This window comes from Urtica dioica, chromosome 9 (genome assembly GCF_054948205.1).
Source record: "Urtica dioica subsp. dioica isolate 48M chromosome 9, U.dioica_male_clone48M_v1_H2, whole genome shotgun sequence".
Lineage (NCBI taxonomy): Eukaryota > Viridiplantae > Streptophyta > Magnoliopsida > Rosales > Urticaceae > Urtica > Urtica dioica.
In genome coordinates, this window is record NC_142764.1 from 22,789,581 (window position 1) to 22,816,999 (window position 27,419).

Genomic DNA, 27,419 nt, shown 5'->3' on the forward strand with positions numbered 1-27,419 from the left:
AACAAGAATAAATTAGAAATATCATAAATAAAACGGAAACCACTCCGAATTATTGTGCCAACGGTCGACACTCGGAAGCCGTAGTATAGGTCTGAAAATCAGCTGAATTCGGGGTTACGAAGTCGGTCGGAGCTTGCTCCAGTGGCGAACAGTACTCCCTTAAATCAGTCACTACCCGGCTCATGGTTGGCCTTTCACTACAACTCAAAGACACGCAAGACATTGCGATCTCGACAAATTTCGCCGCTGAGTTTATCTCAAAAATACCTCCTAGCTTTGAATCGATAATGTCATTTACGTTGCCATTCTCAAGCATTAAACTTACCCATTGACTTATGTGAGGGACCCTGTCTTGAACAGTTCCTTTGACGGGTCGTCCTGTGATTATTTGTAGCAGAACCACTCCGAAGCTATACACGTCGCTTTTCTCGGTTAACTGTCCGTTGTTTGCCAGCAAACTGGCCAGAAAGGGATAAAAAAACAAAAAATAAAATTTCTATTTAGTATTTAATTAATAAAATATAGGAAAGTAAAAAATTACTGGTTATAGGCATAGCTGTACAATCATAAGCCCGAACTTTTTTTTTTTTTTTTTTTTTTTTTTTTTTGAGGAAGAACTATTTTTTTTTAATTTTAAACATGTACTTAACAAAAAGGAACGCTGACACACATTTCTAGGTTATCTATGATCGCTTCTATTTGAAAACAGATAGAGAGAGAGAGAGAGAGAGAGAGAGAGAGAGAGAGAGAGAATTTTGCTTTGTTTACTTGTGATAAAGACTATCTGCCGATTGACGACATTTGGAAAAAAAACTTACTCGGGGTCAATATAACCGTGGGTTCCAACGATATGCTTTGTTGATAAGTGAGTTGCATCATCCGTCAGGAAGAACTTGGAAAACCCGAAATCTGCAAGTTTTGCTCTGTACTTGTCTGAGATCAAGATGTTCGCGGGCTTGATATCTCTGTGGATTATAGGTGGCGTACACCCGCTGTGAAGATACTCCAACCCTACATATTACCAAAATCAAATAAACAAATATATTCGACAAGAGATTAAGACTATCATAGGTTTTTAAATAATAATAATCTTCACTAGATGTCCCACTAACCTTGTGCTGAGTCAATTGCTATTTGAAGCCTTTCTTCCCAAGTCAAGACCTTGAGCTTACCTAATTATAAAGACGTAAAGAGCATAAAGTGCGACACGGAGAGAGAAGATAGTAAGGAGGCAATAAAGTTCAGAGAAGGTACGAGTTAAAATAAAACCTGAAAGGTGTGATTCTAAATCTCCATTTTCCATATACTCGTAGATAAGAGCTCTGTGGATTCCTTGGTTGCAATAGCCAACAAGGCTCGTCAAATTTCGATGGTGAACCGTCAAAAGAAGCTTAAACTGTTAAACGAAGTTAAATCTTGTAAATAAATTGGAGTCGGATAATTAAATAATAATAATAAAAAAAACATGAAAAAAAAAGTTCCGTGTGTGTGTGCCTCAGCCTGAAACAGTTGATACTGCTCCTCAGATCCTTCAGACTGTATTGTACTCTTCGGCGCTGATGGATTACTCCTCTTCACAGCCACTTCGGTTTCGTCCTCTAAAACACCATAGTACACTATTGCAAACCCTCCTTCCCCCAATTTTTTCTTGAATTTATCCGTCATCTTTTCAATATCAGAGAATGTGAACCGACGTATTTTGGTCTCCAACAATTCTGTATCCATCTTCCGCTGAGCTACAACATAAATAGATACTCTAATGTTTGTGCATGTTTCTGATCCAGAGACATATGGTAGAACGCTCTTGTATGCGTTGGAATATAATTAATTATGCAGGTGATTGGAAATTGAGAAATTATTCGTGATATAAAATTGATCATTATAAGTAGGGCAAGAGTTTAAATGCCGATAGTCTTAGTTACCCAGTCCATATATCCGTTATGGAGTATAGTCGGGGGACAAATTTGATTACAAAAATTATTTTAAAATTTATAGTAAGAAAAAAAAAACTACTCAGGAAACAATAAATGAAAATTTTAGGCTAAAAATAAAAAACATGAAATATTTTTGGGATAAAGTTTTAATATTTAAAAGTTCAGGGTGAGGGTGGACATTACGACCCATGGTTCTTAGTTGTCTCAACTTATGCAAACATGTACCTACAGAAAAGCTTACCACGGGGGCAAATTTGAAAAAAAAAATTAGGGGGGCTAATTTGGAAAAAAATCTCAAATTGGGCTAATTTGTAAAATTTTAGGGTAATTTAAAAAAAATTAAAAATGGATTAAAAATGTAAAAAAATAAAAATTCAGTGGGGTCATGTGACCCCCCTGAGCCTTATGTAAATCCGTCACTGCCTACACACAAATTTCAAACATACTCTGATATTTAGTGTATATACCTTGGTTCTTTTTCTTTTTGATAACTAAGAAAATAGCCGCCACTAATGCCAGAAAAAGGACCGATCCACAGACTGATAAACCTATTGGAACCACGGCATTGCTGTTCTTCTTTTTTTGTGCGCATGGAGACACGGAACACAGGTGTTGATTTTCTTCAATGCTGTCAGCAAGAGAATTCGTAATTTACGAAAAACGAATACAAGTATTTATTGCAACTAGTCAATCCTCTACATTTTTTAAAGATATAGCTCAAGTTTCATTTTATTGGAAATATAGCTCACGAGGCCGAAGTTAATTAAATTATCTGTTCTAATTAATTAAATTAATTGAATAGTTAATTTAATTAATTGAACAGTTAATTTAATAAACTTTAACATGGTGGACTATTTTCTTAACAAAATAAAATTTTGGCTATTTTTAAAAAAAATGATGGACTATCGAGTTACTGGTCTAATTGCCCAAAATAAATATATGTGTAGAACATGTTTTTAATAGATCAAATAAAATAAAATAACTTCGATTGGACGTAGATGGATACCTTAACGACAGTGAACCTTTTTTCCATCTTTGGAGGAGTGCATCCGGAAGTACGCCCGAGAGGTTGTTTTTCCTCAAATTTCTGTACACAAAAATGACCTCTTAAACTTTAATGATAGAATTTAATACTTATATCGTTATCCGACTTACAACACTCTCAGATTTGGTAGCTGCGTCAAGAATTGAGGCACTCGTCCTGTTAAATCATTGTTTGACAAATCCCTGTATACAATTAAATAAATAGAATGTTACCGAAGAAAAGTAATTAAAAAAATTCACAAAAAAATATTGTTAATATATATTTTAAGTACTCACAAGGACTCCAACAAATTAAGATCGCCTATGGATAACGAAATTTCACCAGTCAGTGCACTTGAAGACAAGTCTCTGGTGAACGTGTTAAGAGATCATATTAGAGATTAATTAAGTAGCTTATAACAGACCAAACATTTGTTATTTGATGAAAATTAATTAGCGAAGTTACAGAGAAGTGATTCTGGAGGGGGCTGAGTCATTAACGCTACACTTCAAACCCGCCCACAAGTACTTCACAGGAAGACAAGGATCTCCGTCCCAATTTCTCTTCACTCCGTAAACCGATTTCAGGTTCCCAATCGCCTCGACTGAAATTATTATAGAGATTTCAGTCAGAATTCTGTTAAAAAAAAAAACAGTAATTGATAGAGCAATAAATATATACCGTCATTTTCATCAGTCTCTTGCGAAGAAATGTACGCCAGATCGTAAATCTCAAACGCGTTCAGAATCGGCGGCAGAGTCGAATTCTCGAGCCTGTCAAGGGTAAGAATGTAGCTCATTTCACCTGTAAAGTAATTCGTAAACCAGATTGCTTTCGAGAGCAGGTAACGTGGGCTGTGAGGCTCGTCCAATAGCTGTCCATTGACGCTGACATTAAAAGCTCGAGACTCGTTGGGTTCGAGCCGCTGGATTTCGGCACAGTGCAGGAAGATATAGAATTGATTATTTACATTTCCAGACTCAAATTTAAACACCAAAGGAGCGCTCGCATTTGCTGGCGTCACCGCAGAGTTCATCACCACATTCGGCGGTAGAAAGTCATAATCGTCGGGGTCAGGGCTAACAATTTCGAAAGTATATAAACCTTTCCATTGGGACTCAGAGTATGAATTCCAGATGCGATCCGCAACATCATACGGATACCTACACATACAATTGTTTCAAATGATTACTCGTAACTAGAGGCGAAGCCAGGAATCTAAAATAAGGGGTTAATATGCAAACAAAAGTTCAGAAGGGGCTGATTTATAAATATTTAGGATAAACAAGTATTAAAAAAAAATAGAAACGCTCAAAAAGTGAAGAAAAAATAAACTTGAGGGAGGTTATAGCCCATTCTGGGCCTCACCAAGCATAGTGTGTGCTTGTAACTAATTTTTATATATACGTGATTTTGTACAAGTAGACGAGCTACGATTTGAAGTCGAGTAGAAAAATTTGATAAAATAAATTATTTTAAATTTTATATGGGATGTGTATGAAAAACAAGGTATTCAGAGGGGCATACATTAAAATACCATATAATTTTTGTTAAAATTTGTAAAGTTGATAGAGACAAGTATTCTAATTTTAAAAAGTTTGGGTGGGCATATGCTCCGCCAGTGGTTTTGTACAATATGCTCGACACAATTCTCTTCTCCTCTGTATTATTGCTAATTCTTGTGTTTTCTATTTTAATTTTACGTTTTACTGTTCTTGTTTTTATTTTTACATGATTGTTTTCGAAAAGTTAAATTCACCATTGTACATGAAGTCACAATAATTACTCAAATCTTTTTTCCTGAATATGTAAAAAGACAAAGAGGAAAAGAGCGAATACAGGAATTCCGGCCTACAGACTATTTAATAAATGTTTTGTTTTCCCTACATATGTTAGAAACCCTTAAAAATAAAAAAAAATAAAAAAAAATGTAAGGGAAAAAAAAGAATATGAAGGAAAATGTAAATGAAAGAGAGAGCGGGAATTAATTCTATATCGAAAATTAGAATTCTAAGCTATGTAAACAAATGATACAAAGGTGGCCTTCACATGAAGAAATTTGGAAAAATTTAATTTTTCACCCATTTTTAATTAAAATAAAACAATTGACTCCCATCACAAATTCCCCTCTTATTTTTTTTTCCCTGAAATTTTTTCCCAATCCACACCACAACCAGAAACTTAAAATTAATTAAAGACCTCTAGAAATAAATAAGCAATCACCTGTATGATTCATTGGTGATTGAACCAACATCGTATCGAACAAAAAGCCGCAGCAACTGGTTTGCATGATACTGGTATGTCCTATTATTGATGGGTCGGAGCTCAAGCGCGGACATGAAAGGAGTCCCCAATTCAGTGTTGACTAGGCAGACACGAACATAGTCCCGAGCCGGCAAATGTATGACCTCCTTCACCACCGGAGTCTCCGCGTCAACGAACTCGACGGTGTCCCAATAGTTTGGTCCGATGTGGAGATCAAACTTCGGAGGGGACTTTTTGGCGTCGTAGTTTCCGTACAAGAACGTGGCTCTGATCAGGTATATGGTTCCCTCTACCGTTCTTGTGGTGTAACAGTTTCGGGTTCCTTCGGGGAAGCTTCTGAGCGTTTGTACATGCCGTTGTTTGTTGACTTTGTACTCCGGCGAGACGACTTTGCCCTCGCCGCCGCTCACAAATTCCACGTCGGATACATAACTTAGTTTGGTGTCTGCCTCTGTGTAAGTTGAATTTTCCGGCAACCCACAATCTATGCTAATAAACCCTGCACCGGAATAAAAACAGAAAACAGATCTGTTAATTAAGCTCAATTTCTTAGTGCATATCGGAATAGATAACTAGGTACCTGATTGGTCCTGGGAAAGAGCAACCAATATAAGTCTTTCATAGACTACAAGAAATAGTATCATAATCTGTAAATACTTGAACATATGTTTGGTAGAACACATTTCTGAGATTGAGATTGATTTGCTTAATGAGAGAGCTTTGGTTTTTTTTTTTTTTTTTTCCTTTATGCTATATTGTTTAGTGATATATGATTTTTATCTCCCAACTAATCCTATTACGCAGAAAATTCTTATTTTAATCTTGTATGGTGATCAGCTCGCTTAATATAATGTTAATATACTAAATGGAAGTTATTATATTCTCGCGGGAAAGTGACTGATTAGGAAATATATGGATGGTGAATATTACAATTTTTTTTTCTTTTATCTTTTTAAAATTTTCTCGATTCCTTAAGCCAAGAATTTTAACTAAAATAATAAAAAAAAAATGGCATTGTAGATTTGTAATCAAAACTAAACTATGAAATTGAAATGTAGCCAACGTTTGCAAACGTTTAGGAAAATAGACCATGATAATTATATATTTGACTTAAATATCCTTATATGAAACATGTTATAATTAAAGAAAATGTAAATAATTTAAAAATTCAACAATATATTAATGGCAATTAATGTACCAATGGTGAACTCTGGTGGAATTCTACAGTAGTAGACATGATTTTTCATCCAATACAATGTGCCTATTTTTAAAGCTCTCCTCGCTACGAATTCATATGATTTAGAATCACTCAATTTCGAGTTCATAAACTATATGAGAGAGAAAGTGACGAATCATTGTAGGAAAAAAAAATAGCTGTAAGGACAAAATGGAAAATTTGCTAGCTTATTCAAGTGTCACATTATCTATTTGGCTATTTTTTTAATAAGTTTACAAACGTTGGCTATATCCCAAACATAATGTTTGAAATGACCTAGTAAGTTACAAATTTCTAAAAAAAAAATGATCGTTAAATTATAATGAAAGATTGTTTTTCAAATTTGATACAAAAGTGCTATAAGTGTTGGTCATGAAATAAAGGATTGTATAAATTGTATATAAGATTTATAATGTTCTAGATTCCGCTCTAATTAAGAAAACATTATTGTTGTAAAAAGTAAGCAGGTGTTTAATAAATGTGTATAGAATAATTATTCTCGTAGGTAAAATAAGATTTTATATTTGACTTTTATCAATATATTCTCTTGAGGAGCCCTTTATCAAAAGAAATATTTGGTAAAATTAGTAAAAATGAGAAGGAACATATTTTCTATTTAGAATAAATAATTATTTATACATGATCTAAATAAATAATTATATTATTAAGTATGTAAAAATATATTAAAATAGTTGTCCATAGATTATAAAAATAAATTATGAAGGCAGGCATTGTAAACCAATAGGCTTTGAGCTAAATTAAAGTGTATTTGCCCCAGAATTGCAAACAAAATGTGGGTTAAAGCCCATCTGAATTAGTTTACCATTTTATTAATCTTATTTACAATTTAACCCACAAAATCTGGAAGTTTCGTGGAAACACCGCCTGTTTTAAGCAAACCGCTACTAAAGAGGTGCGGTTTGCAAATAACCTACAAACTTTGTGTGGTAAGCGTGACATTGTAAATCTTGATTTTTGTAAAATTAATTAGCCAATTTCAATGTATTATTGTACGATTACCACTAAGTAAATGTCTAGTTAATGCTCTTGTTATTATATTAGAAGTTGTTGCCTGGAGTTCTTATCCACTAGCTGTTTTTGGATTCTAGTACGACGTCCTTACAAAACTTTATTATATTTTTTTACATATTATATATGATTAAAATTTGATTGCGTCATCCTAGGTAGGAACCCGCAAATGTATGGTGAAGAAAAGAAAATAAAAGCTACCTGCTACTTTGACAAGACTTGCGATCAACAATGATATATCAACATATGTTGACCGCAATAAAGGCACTTTTATATTAATTTATATCGTAAAATAGGTAAACCTCTTGGAAAAGTCTAATTAGTAAAATGATTCAGCCCATTATTTGCACTGTAATATTGTATGATTACTTGCAAGACCTCGCGTGTTTTTTGTAATTAGGATAAATGTGATACAGTGCTTTTTATCTGTAAAGTTCTGAAAAATTATTGTATATTTAAGTAATTACCTATAGTGGACGACTTCATTATTTCAAATTTCGTATTATTATTATTGTTAACGTTCGAAATGGTATTAGACTTTGTTCCAACTATGACGATTCCATCTACATTGTCACTTTCTTTTCAAATACGCGTATCAAACAAGCGTTGTGCTTTTAATATAGTGACCTTTTTTTTTTCTTTTGTTCTTGTTTTTTCTTCTTACACTTTGTCTCATATGTTCTTTTTTTGTTTTCATTAAAGCATAATATAGTGACCGAAAATTATCCAAGTTCAAATCCTCGTTTTAAAACTTTTTTTTTTTAATTTTTTTTTAAATCCTCTTTTCTTATTCTTATTTTAAGAATACGTTATTCTTTGCGTGCATTTTATATTATATGCTTACTCGAAGCCTTCGTTTTCATCTAAACAATAAGTTCTTCTTCAGATTCAACGCCAATAATATCTATTGGGAAGATGATATTCGTGAAGACGAAGCAAAGTTTATATTTATATAGGTATCAATTATAATCTCAAACATACTTTTGTACGAATATTCAACTCATTTCGAATTCTTTTGTGTTGTAGTCTGATTTTCACAAAATGCATAGCAAACAAATGTTCTTTCAGCTTCAGCGGTAGCCACATGTGAAATCAAGGCTAAATCAAAAATCGGTAAACCAAATTATATATACTCTATGTTTTCATATATGATCTTTTTTTTTTTTGTTAGAAATTTCACCAATGCCTTTTAATCCCATGAACTATAACTAACATCCAAATTGTAAGCATTAAGTTGATGCTCGAGTCTCATAAGCTCTAAAAGAGAAAAATCATTAGGATAGAATTTGACATATTGGATAAGCGTTCTATGAATATAAGAAGAAAATGACTTTTTCTAGAGTTCAGCGTGCCAGACAAAGAACCAATTTACTGTTTATCTCAATAAAGCCATCATTCAATCACATATCAATGATATCATAGAATAACTTTAGTTGAAACTGATGTAAATTTGTAATACGTTCTTGTGCTTCGCGTCACCTGGCGGGACACAAGGCCTCTTGGGATCATCCCGCTCTGAGGCAAAGAATGTGGACAACAAACAATCCAAACAGGCACGAGTCACACACGATTGAAGGGAAAACCCTAGTACAAGGAAGTCCCATAGTATTTTCATCAAAGACCCTTGGTCTCGAAATGAAAAAATTCAAAGCCACTCATGAGGCGCACCAAAGCTTCCCATGAGGCGGAGTCACGCATGAGTCACAAAAAAGATGCCCGTGTACGCAATAAAGCTATCCAAAAGTCGTAGAGTTTTTCACTCCTCAACAAGTGCAACAACTACGTTCGAACCCGGTTTTCGGTTACTCAACTCTTCCCATATATTTTTGAGATAGACTTAGGAAGATCACATTTTGACTCAAAAAATCTAATCAAGCCTTTTTTTCGAAACATATCTTAGATCATTCTGAGCTTAATAACCTGATTCTTCGTAAATCGAAGTCTTCGCACATATCTCAATTGCCCAATGTAGTTTTGGGACATAATAATTTATGCATGAACAGGGCCGGCCCACCCGCTAGGTTGGTTAGGCAGCTGCCTAGGGCCTCATATTTTCAGAGGAAAAAAAGGCTCATATATTTTGTTAACAAGTGTACTTGGTTTGGGCATTGAAGAAACATAAGGCCCAATTATATATTTAGAATACTTAGTTACTTTTTACTAACAAGAGACCCAATCAGTTTTTTATGTGAGCAACAAAATTAGTTGTGCTTGACAGTTGACACTCTGGCATAGTTCGGTAGATACAAAACAATTAAAACAAAAAATATATTAATTTCACACTCTTTAACATATGTATGCATGCCAACAAAAAAAAGTAACTAGACAATATTACTATTTAAGCAAGATAAATTCAAAAATATCGTAAGCCCATTTTTAAAAAAATGATGACTTTGACGTGGATTTTGCAAATATAGAATACCAAAGGAGGTTTTATTAGATTCTTTTAACTTATTAAAAATTATGGTTAAATACTATATATAAATATTCTGTTATATTATATTAAAGGCTTTTTTTTTTGCCTCAGGCCTCAGTATTTGTTGGGCCGACCCTGTCCATGAAGCCCATTTTGTTCTTCGCGGATATTGCAATCTTTATTGCCTAGCTAGCTCCACAAGGCATAGACGTCGCCAGAAAATGGTTGATAAACAAGAAGCACACCATAATATTTAGGCAAATAACTAAATATGGAATACTTGCATTATCGGCGATGCTTCCTAGTTCGAGCAACAACAAATGCATATGTCGAAAATAGAGAGGAAGACGCAATCGAGAGCCTCGATGATGAAATTGAAAAGCTAGGATTCAACAATAGGTGCACCAAGATTAATTCATAATTCCATAATCCAGAAGCAACACAATCAGAGTTTTGAAGATGGAAATATAAAGAGAATCCGAGTTCGCTAATGTTAGATCTGATTAGGGAGAAATTTGCTTCGATACCACGTGGAGACTCAAAGGCGAGAAAAATGAGTACTTCTTTTTTAGTTAAATGAATTGAATCGTACAGACTAAGGTGGACAATTAAAATCAACCACTTTTAAATTTAATACGTCAAGTCAGTAACAAACTACTAACTACTATTATGTGCAATTATTCGGTTTTAATAATTATTTTGACATTATTGTTAAATTTTTTGAAAGTGATTAATTCTTGTATAAATCATAAAAATATAATAACTATGTTAAAAAAAAATTGACAACGTAACTTTGACTATTTTGCTAAAAAATGAAATTTTAGCTATTTTGCTAATCGATTAATTTCAAATATTTTTGTTGCTATAATTTTTTTTTTTTTAAATTTAAAAAATAAATTACTACATTAGAAATGGTACACTTAAAAATACTATTTCGGCAATCTTCCCAAATTATCTAATGAGAAATGCTGGTTATTTATATTTTACGAAGTCATAGTTGATGGAAGGAACTTTTAGTCGTTAATTGAGCTTTCAGCATCCTAGACAGTAGGAGAGAATTGTAAGCAAAAAAATCACATATTTGAAAGAAGAAAACCACAAATTGATTCCACAAAAAATACAAAGGCATGTTTCTTGGATATCAAATGACACTATAGGATCGGGAGTTGGGTATTGCAATCGAACCAGTAACTACAACAGTGCATGAAATAAGAGTGAAAAGTCTGAATTAGCGGGCTTTGGGTTGACTCTCGGAAACCGTAGTGGAGTTCAGAAAATCAGACTTTGAGTTCGAGGACTCGGTTATGAAGCTCTCTTGGGCCCTTGCAAGCTCCAATGCCAGACACTCCCTTAGTTCGGTCACTACTCGGCTCATGCTTGGCCTTTCAATACCACTACTACTCAAAGGCAGGCAAGACATTGCTATCTCAACAAATTTTGATGCCGAGTTTATCTCGAAATCTCCTCTTAGCATTGGATCAACTATGTCATTTATGTTCCCGTTTTTTTTCATTAAAGAACTTACCCATTGACTCAAGTGAGTGTTGTCGTCTTTAACAATTTCTATGACGGGTCTTCCTGTGATTATCCGTAGCAGAACCACTCCGAAGCTATACACGTCGTTTTTCTGGTTTAACTGTCCACTTGTCAAACTAGCCAGGCAACGGATAAAAGCAAATCAATAATTGTCCACGATTTACAGATGAATATTTATACAATAAATATGTAGTGTTGGGTAGCGTTGATGATGTATTAGTGACGAGTGCTGGAATTTAATTGGTTACTAGACCCCCCTATTCTAGTCAATTAAAAATCCCTCCAATATAATTCAGGAAAGTTCGTAACGAACTGAAATTTTCTATATATATATATATATAAAAAAAAAAAGTTGACATAAATTTATGGGTTACATATAGAGATTTGTGAGTGATTGGTGGAGTTAAAATTATAGCTAAATTATCATTTAATATAAAAATAGTCAATCTTATATTATCTTCTCAAATTATCAATTATATTATCGGAGAGTCAGTATCGTAAATATTCATAAGCTGATCCGGAATCGTCTCTTTCCTTCATAAATTTGAAATTAAAAGTTCGGATTCTTAATAATTTTGTTGCTAAGATCTTTTATGTGATATTTGGTTGAGTATGTGACCTAATTATCTCAATTTTTACTCACTTCTTCATTGTTCCATTGTTTATCGCTGTTTTTTCATCATTTCTCATTTACTACAAAGGATGTATTTTTACAGTTTAGTTCATAGAATCATATTCAGAATGAGTTTGATGAAATTTGTAATTGTTGTCTTTCTGGCTGGATGCCTGGTGTCTTGGAGCTCACGCAAACAGGGTGTTGTCGCACGCTCCAGCACTGAAGCTAAGTATCGGGCCCTTGCTCATGTGGCAGCTGAATTAGCCTGGATTCGTTCGTTGCTCACTGAACTTCGTGTCCCTCTCTCGCACGCTCCAATTGTCTGGTGTGATAACCTTGGCGCTGCTGCGATGACAGCGAATCCGGTGTTCCACGCACGGACTAAGCATGTAGAGATCGACCTGCACTTTGTTCGTGATATGGTTCTCCGTCGCCAGCTCGAGATTCGCTATGTTCCCACGGCTGATCAAACAGCTGATGTTCTCACGAAGACGCTATCCGTTGGGAGGTTTCTATGCTTCAGGGACAAGCTAAACATCGCCGAGTCCCCGTTTAGCTTGAGGGGGGATGATAGTGTAGAAGATAGCGTATCACACACGTCATCAGTGAGTAAGAGCGGCCAAGGCTTTGGTGACGTCACGTGACACGTTGGACGAGTTTGTTATGCTGTTAGGAGTTAGTTAGAAGTCAGACCCTATGGCTGTACAACAGTCCAATGTATTTAAACAATATGATGTACAGATTCATTACTCATTTTCAATGAAACAGAAAACGAGAAGATATTTTCTCTCGATCTAAACACTCTGAATTTTGTTCATCTTCTCAAAGTTTATCTGTATATAAAATAATGTATAATATAAAGGATTGCTGTATGAATTGTAAATTGATAAATTGATCATCAGTACAATGACTATTGTAACGGATTATTGGTCATTAACACCAAGCTTGATCAATACAATCCGTAAATGTTTTAAAAATATTAATCAGTACGTATCTTTCAAAAAATTAAATAAAAAATACAAACAGTACATCATTAGAATGGTTCATATGAAATTTACCTTGGAAACTTGTGTATATAAAGGAGAAAGGAATGCAATGCGCTATAATTTGGCATTACTGTACTTTAATTTTATAATGTTCAAGATTCTGCTCTAAGAAAACATTATTGTTGTCAAAAGTAAGCAGGTGTTTAATAAATGTGTATAGAATAATTATGCTAGTAAGTAAAATAAGATTTTCTATTTGGATTTTATCAATATATTCACTTGGGGAGTCCTTTATCAAAAATATATTTGGTAAAATTAGTAAAAATGACAAGGAACATATTTTCTATTTAGAGTAAATAATTATTTATACGTGATCTAAATAAATAATTATATTATTAAGTCTGTAAAAATATATTAAAATAGTTGTCCATAGATTATAAAACTAAATTATGAAGGCAGGCATTGTAAACCAATAGGCTTCGAGCTAAATTAAAGTGTATTTGTCCTAAATTTGCAAACAAAATGTGGGTTAAAGCCCATCTGAATTAGCTTACCATTTTTTTCAATCTTATTTACAATTAAACCCACAGAAATCAGGAGGTTTTGTGGAAACACCGCCTGTTTTAAGCAAACCGCTACTAAAGAGGTGCGGTTTGCAAATTACCTACAAACTTTGTGTGGTAGGCTTGAAATTTTAAATCTTGATTTTCGTAAAATTAATTAGCCAATTTCAATGTATTATTGTACTATTACCACTAATAATAATTATAAAAAAAAAATATTGGTCCTAAGTAAATGTCTAGTTAATGTTCTTGTTATTATATTAGAAGTTGCCTGGTGTTCTTATCCACTAGCTGTTTTTGGATTCTAGTAGGAAGTCCTTACCAAGGATCGCCTTACCGTTACCGTTACCGTACCGGGGCCCCAATTTTAGGGGGATACCGCTTACCGGAGAGGAAATCGAGGGGGATTCAGGAAAAAAAAAGGAAACCGATACCGGTAGGAACCCGTTTACCGGTAGGAACCCGGCAAAAAATGTAGGAACCCGAGGGGGATTCAGACAAATATTTTACAATAATAAAAATAGTTTTCATAGTTCATGCTTCATACTTCAAACAAAGGTTCATACCAAACATAAACTGAGTTCTTAAACATAAAATACCATAAGTAGAGTATAAAATTATTACAACACGTACGATAAAACACACTAATTATAAGTGGAGTGCCTCGGGGGTTGAAATCTGCGCCGCCTAGATCTGCGACGTGGTTGATCATCCACCATCATGTTATACTGGTACCACGTCATGGAACTAGAATATGTGTTGAACCACGTACGAAAGTGATAATCGTAGGTCTCCTGACTAAGACTAATAGGACGCGAGTACGGAGGACAACCGTCCTCCCAACGTGTGAAAGGGGTTTGACCGTACCCATTGTAGGACTCATGTGTGTCTTCCACTGCGATCACGGGTATTACGGGGACGGGGACAGGGACAGGGATGGGGACATAAGTGTAGGATGAGTAAGATTGATTCTCGTAAGGGTCGTATGACGCCGGGAACTGTGGATAACCAATCTCGGAGCCGTCGGGTGTAATAGAGAACCCTCCAAATTCTGAAGTCAATATATCTATTTCATTACTACTTGTATGTCGGGTCGGACGCCATACCTCAAATTAACTTTACACTAATCATAAATTCATAATCATATAACAAAAATCAACATAATAACCACCACAATAATCATCTACATAACCATAACAATAATCATCAAATTAATTGTAATCAACACTATTATTTCAACTTCATCATGCCAATAATCAATAATTTCAACTTCATCATGACAATAATCACAATAATCAACAATTCATAACTAAAAATTGAAAAAAATTCCCAAAAGTTGAAGAACTCGGGTGGTACCTCTCGGTTCCCCGGGATTTGGACAAAATCGGCCTCTCCAGGACGGGATCCGGCGGGACGAAGGACGGACTCGAAGGGTTTCACGGGATTTGGCCGGGATTTGAGCAAAACACGAAGAGAGTCGACGGGATCCGGTCGGGACGGGACGCGCAAATTTGTTCCTCGGGAGATAAGGGTTTCGCGAATTAGGGGCAAATTATTTATAACCAAAACGAGACCCGGTCTGGGGGGATCCGCCCGGTTTACCCGGGATTCGACCGGGTTTGGTTCACGGGACCGGTTTATGTGCGTTCCGTCCCGGTCCCCTCCGGTTCAGGGGATCCCGACCGGAACCCGTACGGAACCCGCGGGATTGCGAACCTTGGTCCTTACAAAACTTTATTATATTTTTTTTACATATTCTATATGATTAAAATTTGAATGCGTCATCCTAGGTCGGAAACCGCAAATGTATGGTGAAGAAAGATATAATAAAAGCTACCTGCTACTTTGACAAGACTATAGACAATGATAGATCAACATATGTTGACCAGAAACCGCAATAAATAAAGGCAGTTTTATACAAGGTTCGCAATCTCGCGGGTTCCGACCGGGTTCCGGTCGGGATCCCCTGAACCGGAGGGGACCGGGACGGGTCTTGCATAAACCGGTCCCGTGAACCAAACCCGGTCGAATCCCGATCGAACCCGCCGGATCCCTCTCGGCTGAAGCCATTTTTGTCCAGATCCCGGGGAACCCGAGGTATCATCCGAGTTTTTCATTTTTTATGATTTTTTTTTTCAATTTGTACTTATGAATTGATGATTATTGCGATGATATTGTTGAATTTTAATTAATTTCGAGATTAGTTGTGATAATTAGTGTGTTTTATCGTACGTGTTGTAATAATTTTATACTCTACTTATGGTATTTTATGTTTAAGAACTCAGTTTATGTTTGGTATGAACCTTTGTTTGAAGTATGAAGTATGAACTATGAAAACTATTTTTATTATTGTAAAATATTTGTCTGAATCCCCCTCGGGTTCCTACATTTTTTGCCGGGTTCCTACCGGTAAACGAGTTTCTACCGGTATCGGTTTCTTTTTTTTTTCCTGAATCCCCTTCGGTTTCCTCTTCGGTAAGCGGTATCCCCCTAAAATTGGGGCCCCGGTACGGTAACGGTAACGGTAAGGCGATCCTTGGTTTTATACTGTAAAATAGGTAAGCCCTTTTTCTTGGAAAAGTCTAATTAGTAAAATGATTCAGCCCATTATTTGCACTGTAATATTATATGATTACTTGCAAGACCTCCCGTGTTTTTTGTAATTAGGACAAATGATACAATGCTTTTTGTCTGTAAAGTTCTGAAAAATTATTGTATATATATATATAAATAATTACCTATAGTGGACGACTTCATTATTTCAAATTTTGTATTATCATTATTAACGTTCGAGATGGTATTAGAATTTGTTCCAACGATGACGATTCCCTCTACATTGTCACTTTCTTTTCAAATACGCGTATCAAACAAGAGTTGTGCTTTTAATACAGTGAACTTTTTTTTTCTTTTCTTTTTTTTTTCTTTTGTTCTTGTTTTTTCTTCTTACACTTTGTCTCATATGTTTTTCTTAAGCTTATTATAGTGGCCGAAGCTTTCCATGAGGCGCAGTCACCCATGAGTCACAAAAAAAGATGCACATGGACGCAATAAAGCTATCCAAAAGTCGTAGAGTTTTTTTTCACTCCTCAACAAGTGCAACAACTACGTTCGAACCCGGTTTTCGGTTACTCGACTCTTCCCATATAGTTTTGAGATAGACTTAGGATTTCCGAAACATATATCTTAGATCATTCTGAGCTTAATAACCTGACTTTTCGTAAATCAAAGTCTTCGCACATCTCTTTGAGAAAGAAACTAGTAACCAGGAGAATACAATACCGCTATTGAAAACCAGTGATTGATTGATACCTCAATTGCACAATGTGGTTTTGGGACATAATAATTGATGCATGAAGCCCATTTTGTTCTTCGCGGATATTGCAATCTTTATTGCCTAGCTAGCTCCACAAGGCATAGACGTCGCCAGAAAGTGGTTGAGAAACAAGAAGCACACCATAATATTTAGGCAAATAAATATATATGGAATACTTGCATTATTGGTGATGCTTCCTAGTTTGAGCAACAACAAATGCATATGTCGAAAATAGAGAGGAAGACCCAATCAAGAGCTTCGATGATGAAATTGAAAAGTTAGGATTCAACAATAGGTGCCTCAAGATTAATTCATAATTCCATAATCCAGAAGCAATACAAACAAGAGTTTTGAAGATAGAACTATAAAGAGAATCCGAGTTCCCTAATGTTAGATCTGATCAGGGAGAAATTTGCTTCGATACCACTTTTTGTGTTAAATGAATTGAATCGTACAGACTAAGGTCGACAATTAAAATCAATACCACTTTTAAATTTAATAGGTCATGTCAATAACAAACTAGTAAATAATATAATGTGCAAGTATTAGGTTTTAATAATTATTTTGACATTATTAATAAATTTTTTGAATAATTTAGCAAAATAACCAACTTAAACATTGAGAATTGCTAAATAGCCAAGGTTTGGTAAATATTAGGTAAATAACCATTTTTATATATTTATAAACGTAAATATCAAGTAAATAGCTATTGTCATATTAAGACACGTCATCATTTATGGCTATTTACCTAATATTTATCAAACTTTGACTATTTAGCAATATCAAACGTTTTAGTTGACTATTTTTCTAATTTTTTGTTAAAATTGACGGTGTAACTTTGGCTATTTTGCTAAAAAAATGAAATTTTAGCTATTTTGCTCATCAATTAATTTCAAATATTTGTGTTGATATAACTTTTTTTTGATAAATTTAAAAAATAAATCACTATATTAGAAATGGTACACTTAAAAATACTATTTCGGCAATCTTCCCAAATTATCTAATGAGAAATGTTGGTTATTTATATTTTACGAAGTCATAGTTGATGGAAGGAACTTTTAGTCGTTAATTGAGCTTTCAGCATCCTAGACAGTAGGAGAGAATTGTAAGCAAAAAAATCACATATTTGAAAGAAGAAAACCACAAATTGATTCCACAAAAAATACAAAGGCATGTTTCATGGATATCAAATGACACTATAGGATCGGGAGTTGGGTATTGCAATCGAACCAGTAACTACAACAGTGCATGAAATAAGAGTGAAAAGTCTATGAATTAGCGGGCCAAAGGTGGACACTCGGAAACCGTAGTGGAGTTCAGAAAATCAGACTTTGAGTTCGAGGACTCGGTTATGAAGCTCTCTTGGGCCCGTGCAAGCTCCAATGCCAAACACTCCCTTAGTTCGGTCACTACTCGGCTCATGCTTGGCCTTTCAATACCACTACTACTCAAAGGCAGGCAAGACATTGCTGTCTCAACAAATTTTGATGCCGATTTTATCTCGAAATCTCCTCTTAGCATTGGATCAACTATGTCATTTATGTTCCCGTTTTTTTTCAATAAAGAACTTACCCATTGACTCAAGTGAGTGCTGTCGTCTTTAACAATTTCTATGACGGGTCTTCCTGTGATTATCCGTAGCAGAACCACTCCGAAGCTATACACGTCGTTTTTCTGGTTTAACTGTCCACTTGTCATACTAGCCAGGCAACGGATAAAAGCAAATCAATAATTGTCCACGATTTACAGATGAATATTTATACAATAAATATGTAGTGTTGGGTAGCGTTGATGATATATTAGTGACGAGTGCTGGAATTTAATTGGTTACGAGACCCCCCCTATTCTAGTCAATTAAAAATCCCTCCAATATAATTTAGGAAACTTCGTAACGAACTGAAATTTTCTATATAAAAAAAAACAGTAAAAAAGAATCGCTGACATAAATTTATGGGTTACATATTGAGATTTGTGAGTGATTGGTGGAGTTAAAATTAAAGCTATATTGATAAAATAAACAGTCAATCTTATTTTATCTTCCCAAATTATCCAATCTATTATCGGAGAGTCGGAATCGTAGAAATTCATAAGCTGACTTCCTCCATAAATTTGAAATTAAAAGATTTGGATTCTTAATAATTTTTGTTGCTAAGATCTTATGTGATGTTTGGTTGAGTATGTGACCTAATCATCTCAATGTTTACTCACTTCTACGTTGTTCCATTGTTTATCTTTGTTTTTTCATCATTCCTCGTTTACTTCAAAGGATGTATTTTTACAATTTAGTTCATAGAATCAAATTTAGAATGAGTTTCATGAATTTTGTAATTCTTGTCGGTCGTTTTCTGAAAATCGGAGATATTAAATTGCTCACGACTTGCGAGGAATTTCATACCGAGGCCCTAGTTAGGCCAATGAAAAAGTCCGATTCCAGCAAAAGCCCATTACGAAAATGGAAAAAAATGAGCCACTGCGCTCACTAACGCGTCGTGCTTGGCACCACGATGCATGTTCTTCGTAAGGAGCGTGCAAATCTCCTAAAATACTCTCAAAGAATATTGGTAGCCCCACCTCACTCATAACAAACAGACTAATATTGAGTGTCGGAGCGCGTGCCAGAGGCACCGCCTTTGCACTCTTCTAGTTCTTTTATTTTTCTTCTTATTCTCATATCTGCGCAACGAACGAAGAACGTTCTTGAACTAGAGGAGCGGCACTCATGATTTTTGAGTCCCGCATACCCGTCTTAAGTGCGACACTTGGTCCAGCTTTGGGTCAAACCGCCAGAAGTCTTTAATTGTTATTTAAATTTCAGCGACAACACTTTCTTCGTGAATGATAAATATTATTAACCATTGTATGCTTATAATAAAAATATTGTAAACTGTCAAATTTAGTCTATTCTTAATTTTGCTAATGGTAAATATTATTAACCATCAAATGCATATAAAGTAATACTATTAATCAAACTATGTTTGGTGATGATTAATGCTATTAATTTTTATAGTAAGTCTTATTAACCCTTAATTTAATGGTAAATTTTAGCCAACGCATTAAATACTATTATCTGCCAAAGGTAATAAATACTAATAACCATTTTATGCAAATACGCTAAGTATTATTAACAATACTATGTTCTTTGATGATTTGTGGTTATCAATGTCAAGTGTCGGAGGCGAGAACGTTGGCCGTTAGAGGCAAGAAAATCGGTCGTTGATGAGATTCACACGGCGGTGAAAATATCGGGCGTAGAGTTATTTAAGGATTTAGATATCGATTTGTTTCTCAAAACTTTTAGAATATTTATTGTTTGTGTATTATGAGAATACTGATATGTTGTACCTTGAGGTGGTCATTTTACTAAATAAATAGATCATTCTCTTAAAATTAAAAATGATTTGGGCTATTATACTTAATCCGCTCTTAGTTTTGAAAATCGAAATACTAAGAGAGAGATAGGAAAGACTTTTGCTTTGTTAGACTTGAGAGAAAAAGTGACGTGTGTGAAAAAACTTACTCAGGGTCAAGATATCCACGGGTTCCAGCTATATGCATTGTTGATACATGAGTTCCGTCTTCGGTTTGGAAGAACTTGGACAACCCGAAATCGGCAAGTTTTGCTCCGTAATTATCGGAGATCAAAATGTTTGCAGTCTTTATATCTCTGTGAATTATAGGTGGCTTACACCCGCTATGAAGATACTCCAACCCTACATTTTATAAAATTCAAATAAGAAAATTTGATCAATTAAAAAAAAAATTAAATAAGCAAATTGTCTATAGATTAATTCTTGGAGTGGAAATTGAAAAAAAAATAACTAGATTACCCACTAACCTTGTGCTGAGTCAATTGCTATTCGAACCCTTGTTTCCCAACTCAAGACCCGGTCTTGCTTACCTAGTTAGAAAAAAATAAAGAACAAAAGAATGAGACGCAGAAATAAAGATAGTAATTAAACAAGTTCAAAGAAGAAAATGAAGATACAATAACTGCAAATAAAACCTGAAAGATGTGATTCCAAATCTCCATTGGCCATGTACTCGTAGATAAGAGCTCTGTTGATTCCTTGGTTGCAATATCCAACAAGGCTCGTCAAATTTCCATGGTAAACCGTCAAAAGAAGCTTAACCTGAACCAAAGTCAAATATAATAATCTTGTCAATAAACATATAAACGAAACCGAATTAACAAATAAAAATGACAAAAAAGAGTGGTACCTCAGCCTGAAACAGTTGAAACTGTATCGTACTCTCCTCCGCCGCAGGATGGCTCAACTTCACAGCAACTTCGGTGCCGTCCACTAAAATTCCATGATAGACTGTTCCGAACCCGCCTCTCCCCAAAACTTTCTCGAAGTTATTCGTCATCTTTATGATCTCAGCGTATGTGAACTGCCTCTTTTTGGTGTCCAACGATTCTCTTTCCGTGTTTGTTTTGGTTTTCCGCAGAACTGCGACATAAATAGATATACTGGTCTAATGTTTAGTACGTGTACACCTGCAATTAAACACACAGATTTCATTTCGAACATATACCTTGTTTCTTTTTCTTTTTAATAAATATGAAAATAGCCGCTGCTAATGCCAGTAAGAGGACCGATCCACAGACCGATAGAGCTATCGGAAGCACGGCGTTGCTGTTCTTCTTCTTTTTTTGCTCGCACGGCGACACGGAACACAGGTGCTCATTTTCTTCAATGCTGTGAGCAGGAGAATTCGTAATGTACTAAGAACAAATATATGTTTAGAATCTGTTTTAATAGATAAAAAAAAACTTCTATTGTGGGGAGAGAGAGAGAGAGAGAGAGAGAGAGAGAGAGAGAGAGAGAGAGAGAGAGAGAGAGAGAGAGAGAGAGAGAGAGACCTTAATGACAGTGAACCATTTTTCCATCTTTGGAAGAGTGCATTCGGAAGTATGCCCGAGAGGTTGTTTTTCCTTAAATTTCTGTGCACAAAAAATGACCTCTTAAAACTTGAATGGTAGAGATAAAATAATTATATCGTTAACTGACTCACAGCACTCTCAGATTTGGTAACTGGGTCAAGAACTGAGGCACTGGTCCTGTTAAATCATTGTTTGACAAATCCCTGTACATATAAATAAATAAACAGATCCATATTATCTAATAGTCATGCTTAGAATAAGTAATTACAAAATTCACCAAAGATATGGTTAACAGTTTTAATTACTCACAAGGATTCCAACAAATTAAGATCGCCTATGGATAACGAAATTTCACCAGTCAGTGCACTTGAAGATAAGTCTCTGGTGAATAAGGATTAAGAGATATTAGTTGTATAGAGATTAATAAATTAGGTAAACAGACTAAGGAAATTAGCAAAGTTACAGAGAAGTGATTCTTGATGAGGCTAACTCATTAACGCTACACTTCAAACCCGCCCACGAGTACTTCACCGGTAGACAAGGATCTCCGTCCCAGTTTCTTTTTACTCCATAAACCAATTTTACATTCCCAATCGCCTCAACTAAAATTACATATAGAGATGTCAGTCATTATGACAAAAAAAAAACAGTAATTGATCATCGTGCATATGAATATACAAATATATACCGTCGTCTTCATCGGTCTCTTGCATAGAAATGTAGGCCAGATCGTAAATTTCAAACGCGTTCATAATCGGAGGAAGAGTCGAATTCTCGAGCCTATCGAGTGTAAGAACGTAGCTCAATTCGCCTGTTAAGGGCTCCGAAAACCAGAGGGTTTTCGTGAGCAGGTAATCTGGGCTGTGAGGGTCGCGCAAAAGCTCTCCATTGACGCTGACGGTAAAAGCTCGAGACTCGTTGGGTCCGAGCCGCTGGATTTCGGCACAGTGCAGAAAGACATAAAATGCGTTGTTTACACCTCCAGACTCAAATTTAAACACTAAAGGAGCGCTTGTATTTGCAGGTATCACCGCAGTGTTCATCACGATACTCGGCGGTAGAAATTCATAATCGTCGCGGTTAGGGAGCACAGTTTCGGATGTAGATAAACCTTTCCAATGGGACTCAGAATACGAACTCCAGAGACGATCCGACATATCATATGGGTACCTACGTACAATATTCATATATATGCAAATATGTATCAAGAGGATAAGACATACCTGCAAGACTCTATCCGTTTTGGTTAAGGTCAAAGTATTACTCATTAAAAATAATACGAGTATGAATAAGGTACTTTACTATATTTATCAATCCTAACCAAGTTTAAAGGTACGCTTTTAATAATTTTAGTATATTTTTTAAGATTGATTTATTTACTCTTTAAAATACAATATTAATTGGGTAAAAAAAAACTCATGGGTTATCTTGAAATTTACCCAGACCCAAACTCATCCCTAGCCATAATTACCGTCAGGGAAATTTTGATAAAAATAAATTATTCTTATTTTTTGTAAGAGGTGCTTAAGAAAAAAAAAAAAAAACCCGTTATTGTGGGGTCATATATGAAAAAAAAAATCATGTAACTTTATGTTGAAATTATAAAAACCGATAAAACTAGAGGTAAAAATATTAATTCTCAAAAGTTCATAGTCCTTGCCTCCGTTGTTTATACTATCTGCTCGACATAATTCTCTTTTGGTCCGTGTTTAGTAACTAGTTCTTGTATTTTCTATGTTTTAATATATGAGAGATTATTCAATATAGGCCACTATTGAAACCGTTTGAATTTTAAAAAATAGCTAATGTTTCATTTTATTTAAATAGTCCCCTATTTTCACTTTTTAGCCGGTTTTTCTTTTTCTGTATTATTTAAATTATTCTTTACTTAGAGACTATTTAATATTAATGATTAATTTGACTCTTTTCTACACAGTTTTTATTAAAGAAATAACAAGTTTCATATTTTAAAGTGTGTTTCATATTTGAAAGAAAAAAAAATAGTACTTGCTAATCGAAAAAAAAATGACACGGTTTTTTTTATATTAAAAATATATAAAAAAAAAATTGCGTGTTTAATTGTTTGCTTTTATGTTATAACTTATACGAGTTTGTTTGTTTGCTCAAATGCAATTGTTTTGCTTATAAATAATGTCACTGGGTGTGATTATTGGTTTGTTTACAAAAAGGAGTCTTATCTTGTTTTAAAATGTACTCTGATTATGATTATTTAGTTGTTGTAATTATCTCTGAATTTTGAGTTCCTTTTTTAGTATATTTTTATTAAATATTGTATGCATGGTTTCTTTATGTTTGAAAACTAATTAGATTTTATTGGCTTTTATTTTATTTTTCAAAATTTAATAGAAGATATTTTAGTCGTCTCAAATTAACTTTTAGCTTAGTAAATATTTAAAAAAAATTAAAAAATAGTTATTTTGTAAATATCCAAACTTAAGTTTACTATTTTGCTTCACTACCTTTACTTCAAATGTTTACAGAAAGGTTCGAATGTTTAGTTTTCCTGTTGTACACGAGGTCTAATAATTACTAAATTATTTTTCCGAAATATGGAAAACAACAAATCGAAAAAAAAGTCGATACAGTTTGTAATTTCTACAAATAATCTTAAAGAAAACATTGTTAAACTTTTAGCTTAGTAAATATTTAAAAAAATTAAAAAATAGTTATTTTGTAAATATCCAAACTTAAGTTTACTATTTTGCTTCACTACCTTTACTTTCAAATGTTTACACAAAGGTTCGAATGTTTAGTTTTCCTGTTGTACACGAGGTCTAATAATTACTAAATTATTTTTCCGAAATATGGAAAACAACAAATCGAAAAAAATTTGTAATTTCTACAAATAATCTTAAAGAAAACATTGTTTAACACCCGAAAATTTGCAAAAAAAAAAAAAAAAAAAGTTAATTTTTTTAAGGAACATGTAAATGAAAGAGAAAACGGGAGCAAAAATTAGAATTTTATGTTATGCTTGAAGTAATGGAAAATATGAGGTAAGCACAGAGAGGGATATAGGGAAATGACACAAAAGTAGACCCCATGTAACCAAAATTTGAAGTATTTAATATTTGACCGTTTTAAATCGAAAATGGAATTTAACCTTTATTGATAACTATTTTCCGTGTAATTTCCCTCGTATCCCTCAATTTTTGGTCAATCCAAGGTTCACAAATAAACTAGGAGGTTCTAAAGATATCCATACCCAACTATAGAAATTCAATAGTAATTAGTAAGACCTCTACGAATTGATAAATAACTAATCACCTGTAAGATTGCTTAAAAAAAAAATCACCTGTATGATTCATTGGTAATTGAACCAACATCATATCGAACAAAGAGCCGCAGCAACTCGTTTGGTTTATACTGGTATGTTCTGTTCTTTAGGGGTCGGAGCTCAAGCGTGGACATAAAAGGAGTCCCAAATTCAGTGTTGACTACACAAACACGAACATAGTCCCGAGCCGGCGAATGTATGGCCTCCTTCACCTCAGGAGTCGCTGAGTCAACGAACTCAACGGTGTCCCAAAAGTATGGTCCGATGTGTAAATCAAACTTTGGAGGAGACTTTTTGGCGTCATAGTCTCCGTACAAGAACGTGGCTCTGATCAAGTATAGGGTTCCCTTTCTGGTGTTTGTGGTGTAACAGTTTCGGGTTCCTTCGGGGAAGCTTCTAAGCGTCACTACTTGCTGTGGTCTGTTGGCTCTGTACTCCGGCGATATCACTTTGCTCTCGCCGCCGCTCACAAATGTCACGTCTGACACGTAACTTAGTTTGGTTTCCGCTTCTGTGTATGTTGAATTTTCCGGCAACCCACAATCTATGCTAATAAATCCTGGATCGGAATGAAAAAACCAAAATAAATCTGTTAAGATCAATCAAAATTTCTTGGTGGAAAATGAAATAAATAACTAGGTACCTGATTGGTCTTGGGAAAGAGCAACCAATACAAGTCTTTCATAGATTATAAGAAATAGTATAGCAATGCGTAAATGCTTGAACATATTTTTGGCAGAACACATTTCTGAGGTTGAGATGAGAACTCTGATTGATAAGCTTAATGACAGAGCTTTGATTATTTTCGTTTTCATATAGCTATATTGTTTAGTGATATATAATTTTTATTTCCCAACTAACTCTTTTACGAAAGAAAATTGTTTATTGGGAAAATAACACATTTATATCCTGTATTTGTATTTTAGTGAAATGTCGACTTTAACCTTTTGTTTTAAAAAAATGTTTAGATCATACCTTCTGTTTAACTAAAATGACGAAATTATACCCTGAAATGGATAATAGTGTCACAAATCTCCCTTTAATTGATATTAACTCTTATATAAGAAAAACATAATCAAATCCAAAACAGTATCTTAACTTTCAAATTTCTAATTTTGAAATAAAAATAGCCTTAAATTGAAATTAAATAATAAAATTCATATCTCTCAAAAGATGACTTCATTCTGTGTTCGAATTGCAACTCTGAATCAGGGTTCTCTGTTCGAATCTGTAATTTTGATGACTATCAACTGTCGATTTTTACCATTTTGCCTCTTTTTACGTTCTTCACGATTAAGAGACTGTTGTTTATTTTTTCCTTTTTAAATAAATTACATATATGACGCGAATGAATAAAGATAATTGGTGTTTACATATAAATATTATAGTCAACGTCAATAAAAAGTCAATAAAAAGAAGATGTGTGGCACTGTTGTCTATTTCAGGGTATAATTTCGTCATTTTAGTTAAATAAATGGTATGATCTCGACATTTTTTACAACCAAAAGTTAAATTCGATATTTCACTAGAACACAATGTATATATGTGTCATTTTCCCTTGTTTATTTTATCTTGTATGGTGGTCAACTTGGTTTTTTTTTTTTTTTTTTTATTTATAATTATCATGTGGATACACTATAAATTGAAGTTATTATATTTGCGGGGAAAGTGACTGATAATGTTGGGTGATTTGGAAAATACAATATGTTTTTCTTTCATCAATCTAGTTTTTCTTAGTAGGGACAGGGTTTTACTTATTTTTCTGTTTGCATAATTTATAATCTCCGGACGTATAAAAAAAACAAAAAAAAACTTTCTGACTACTAATAATACGCTCACCGTACGCTCACATCCTTCTAACTTTCTGTAGCTAGATACGACAAGCGTAACTAATGTGTGAAAAGATTCCATGTATTATTGTACGATTACCACAAATACCCCCATGTTTTATGTATTTCTTCTTTTTATATACTCTTTCAATGTATTATCTAGTTTTTTTATTTTTATTTTTATTTTATCAGAATGTATAAACTAGTTTATGTTCTTGTTATTTTCGTAGAAGCTGCCTGGAGTTCTGATCCACTAGCTGTTTTTGGATTCTGGTACATATGTTGTTTTTTTACTTTCAATATTATTTATGAAGACTCGTATATATATTTTTAAAGACTCATCATATGCATGCGTTAACCGCTTTATTGACTTTTTCTTTAGTAAAATTTTTAAAATATAAAAGCTATCTTTCACTCAAACATCTTTTACGTTTTCTCTTTGTTTTCGAATCATCTTAGTTCTACTCTCTTCTTTTTTTTTTAACTTTTAAATCGCATTCTTCGAAATA

General features: G+C 34.1%; 2 protein-coding genes across 4 annotated transcripts; both read right to left on the reverse strand.

The window, feature by feature from the left end:
* On the reverse strand, nt 1–5,964 carry LOC149385886 (LRR receptor-like serine/threonine-protein kinase IOS1). The gene is made up of 13 exons (XM_089626942.1): nt 5,804–5,964; nt 5,182–5,722; nt 3,640–4,121; nt 3,424–3,562; nt 3,255–3,326; nt 3,090–3,161; nt 2,941–3,021; nt 2,402–2,562; nt 1,495–1,736; nt 1,270–1,396; nt 1,113–1,172; nt 819–1,011; nt 1–458 (listed from the first exon to the last, which is right to left on the reverse strand). Exons 1-13 carry the CDS (start codon nt 5,904–5,906, stop codon nt 50–52), a joined length of 2,682 nt encoding a protein of 893 aa, XP_089483068.1. The 5' UTR covers nt 5,907–5,964; the 3' UTR covers nt 1–49.
* A 5,022-nt stretch (nt 5,965–10,986) lies between these two features.
* Nucleotides 10,987–25,872, reverse strand: LOC149385887 (LRR receptor-like serine/threonine-protein kinase IOS1). 3 transcript variants are annotated; one of them, XM_089626461.1, is made up of 13 exons: nt 25,725–25,872; nt 25,100–25,640; nt 22,472–22,953; nt 22,247–22,385; nt 22,093–22,164; nt 21,915–21,986; nt 21,763–21,843; nt 21,435–21,598; nt 21,117–21,349; nt 20,902–21,028; nt 20,734–20,796; nt 20,416–20,608; nt 10,987–11,536 (listed from the first exon to the last, which is right to left on the reverse strand). In XM_089626461.1, the coding sequence occupies exons 1-13, from the start codon at nt 25,825–25,827 to the stop codon at nt 11,113–11,115; spliced, it is 2,694 nt and encodes an 897-aa protein (XP_089482587.1). In that variant the 5' UTR covers nt 25,828–25,872; the 3' UTR covers nt 10,987–11,112. The 3 variants fall into 3 exon arrangements, with proteins under 3 accessions (XP_089482587.1, XP_089482586.1, XP_089482588.1); XM_089626460.1 differs by lacking the exon at nt 10,987–11,536 and adding an exon at nt 18,029–18,597; XM_089626462.1 differs by lacking the exon at nt 10,987–11,536 and adding an exon at nt 18,402–18,572.
* Between the last annotated feature and the right edge of the window lie 1,547 nt (nt 25,873–27,419).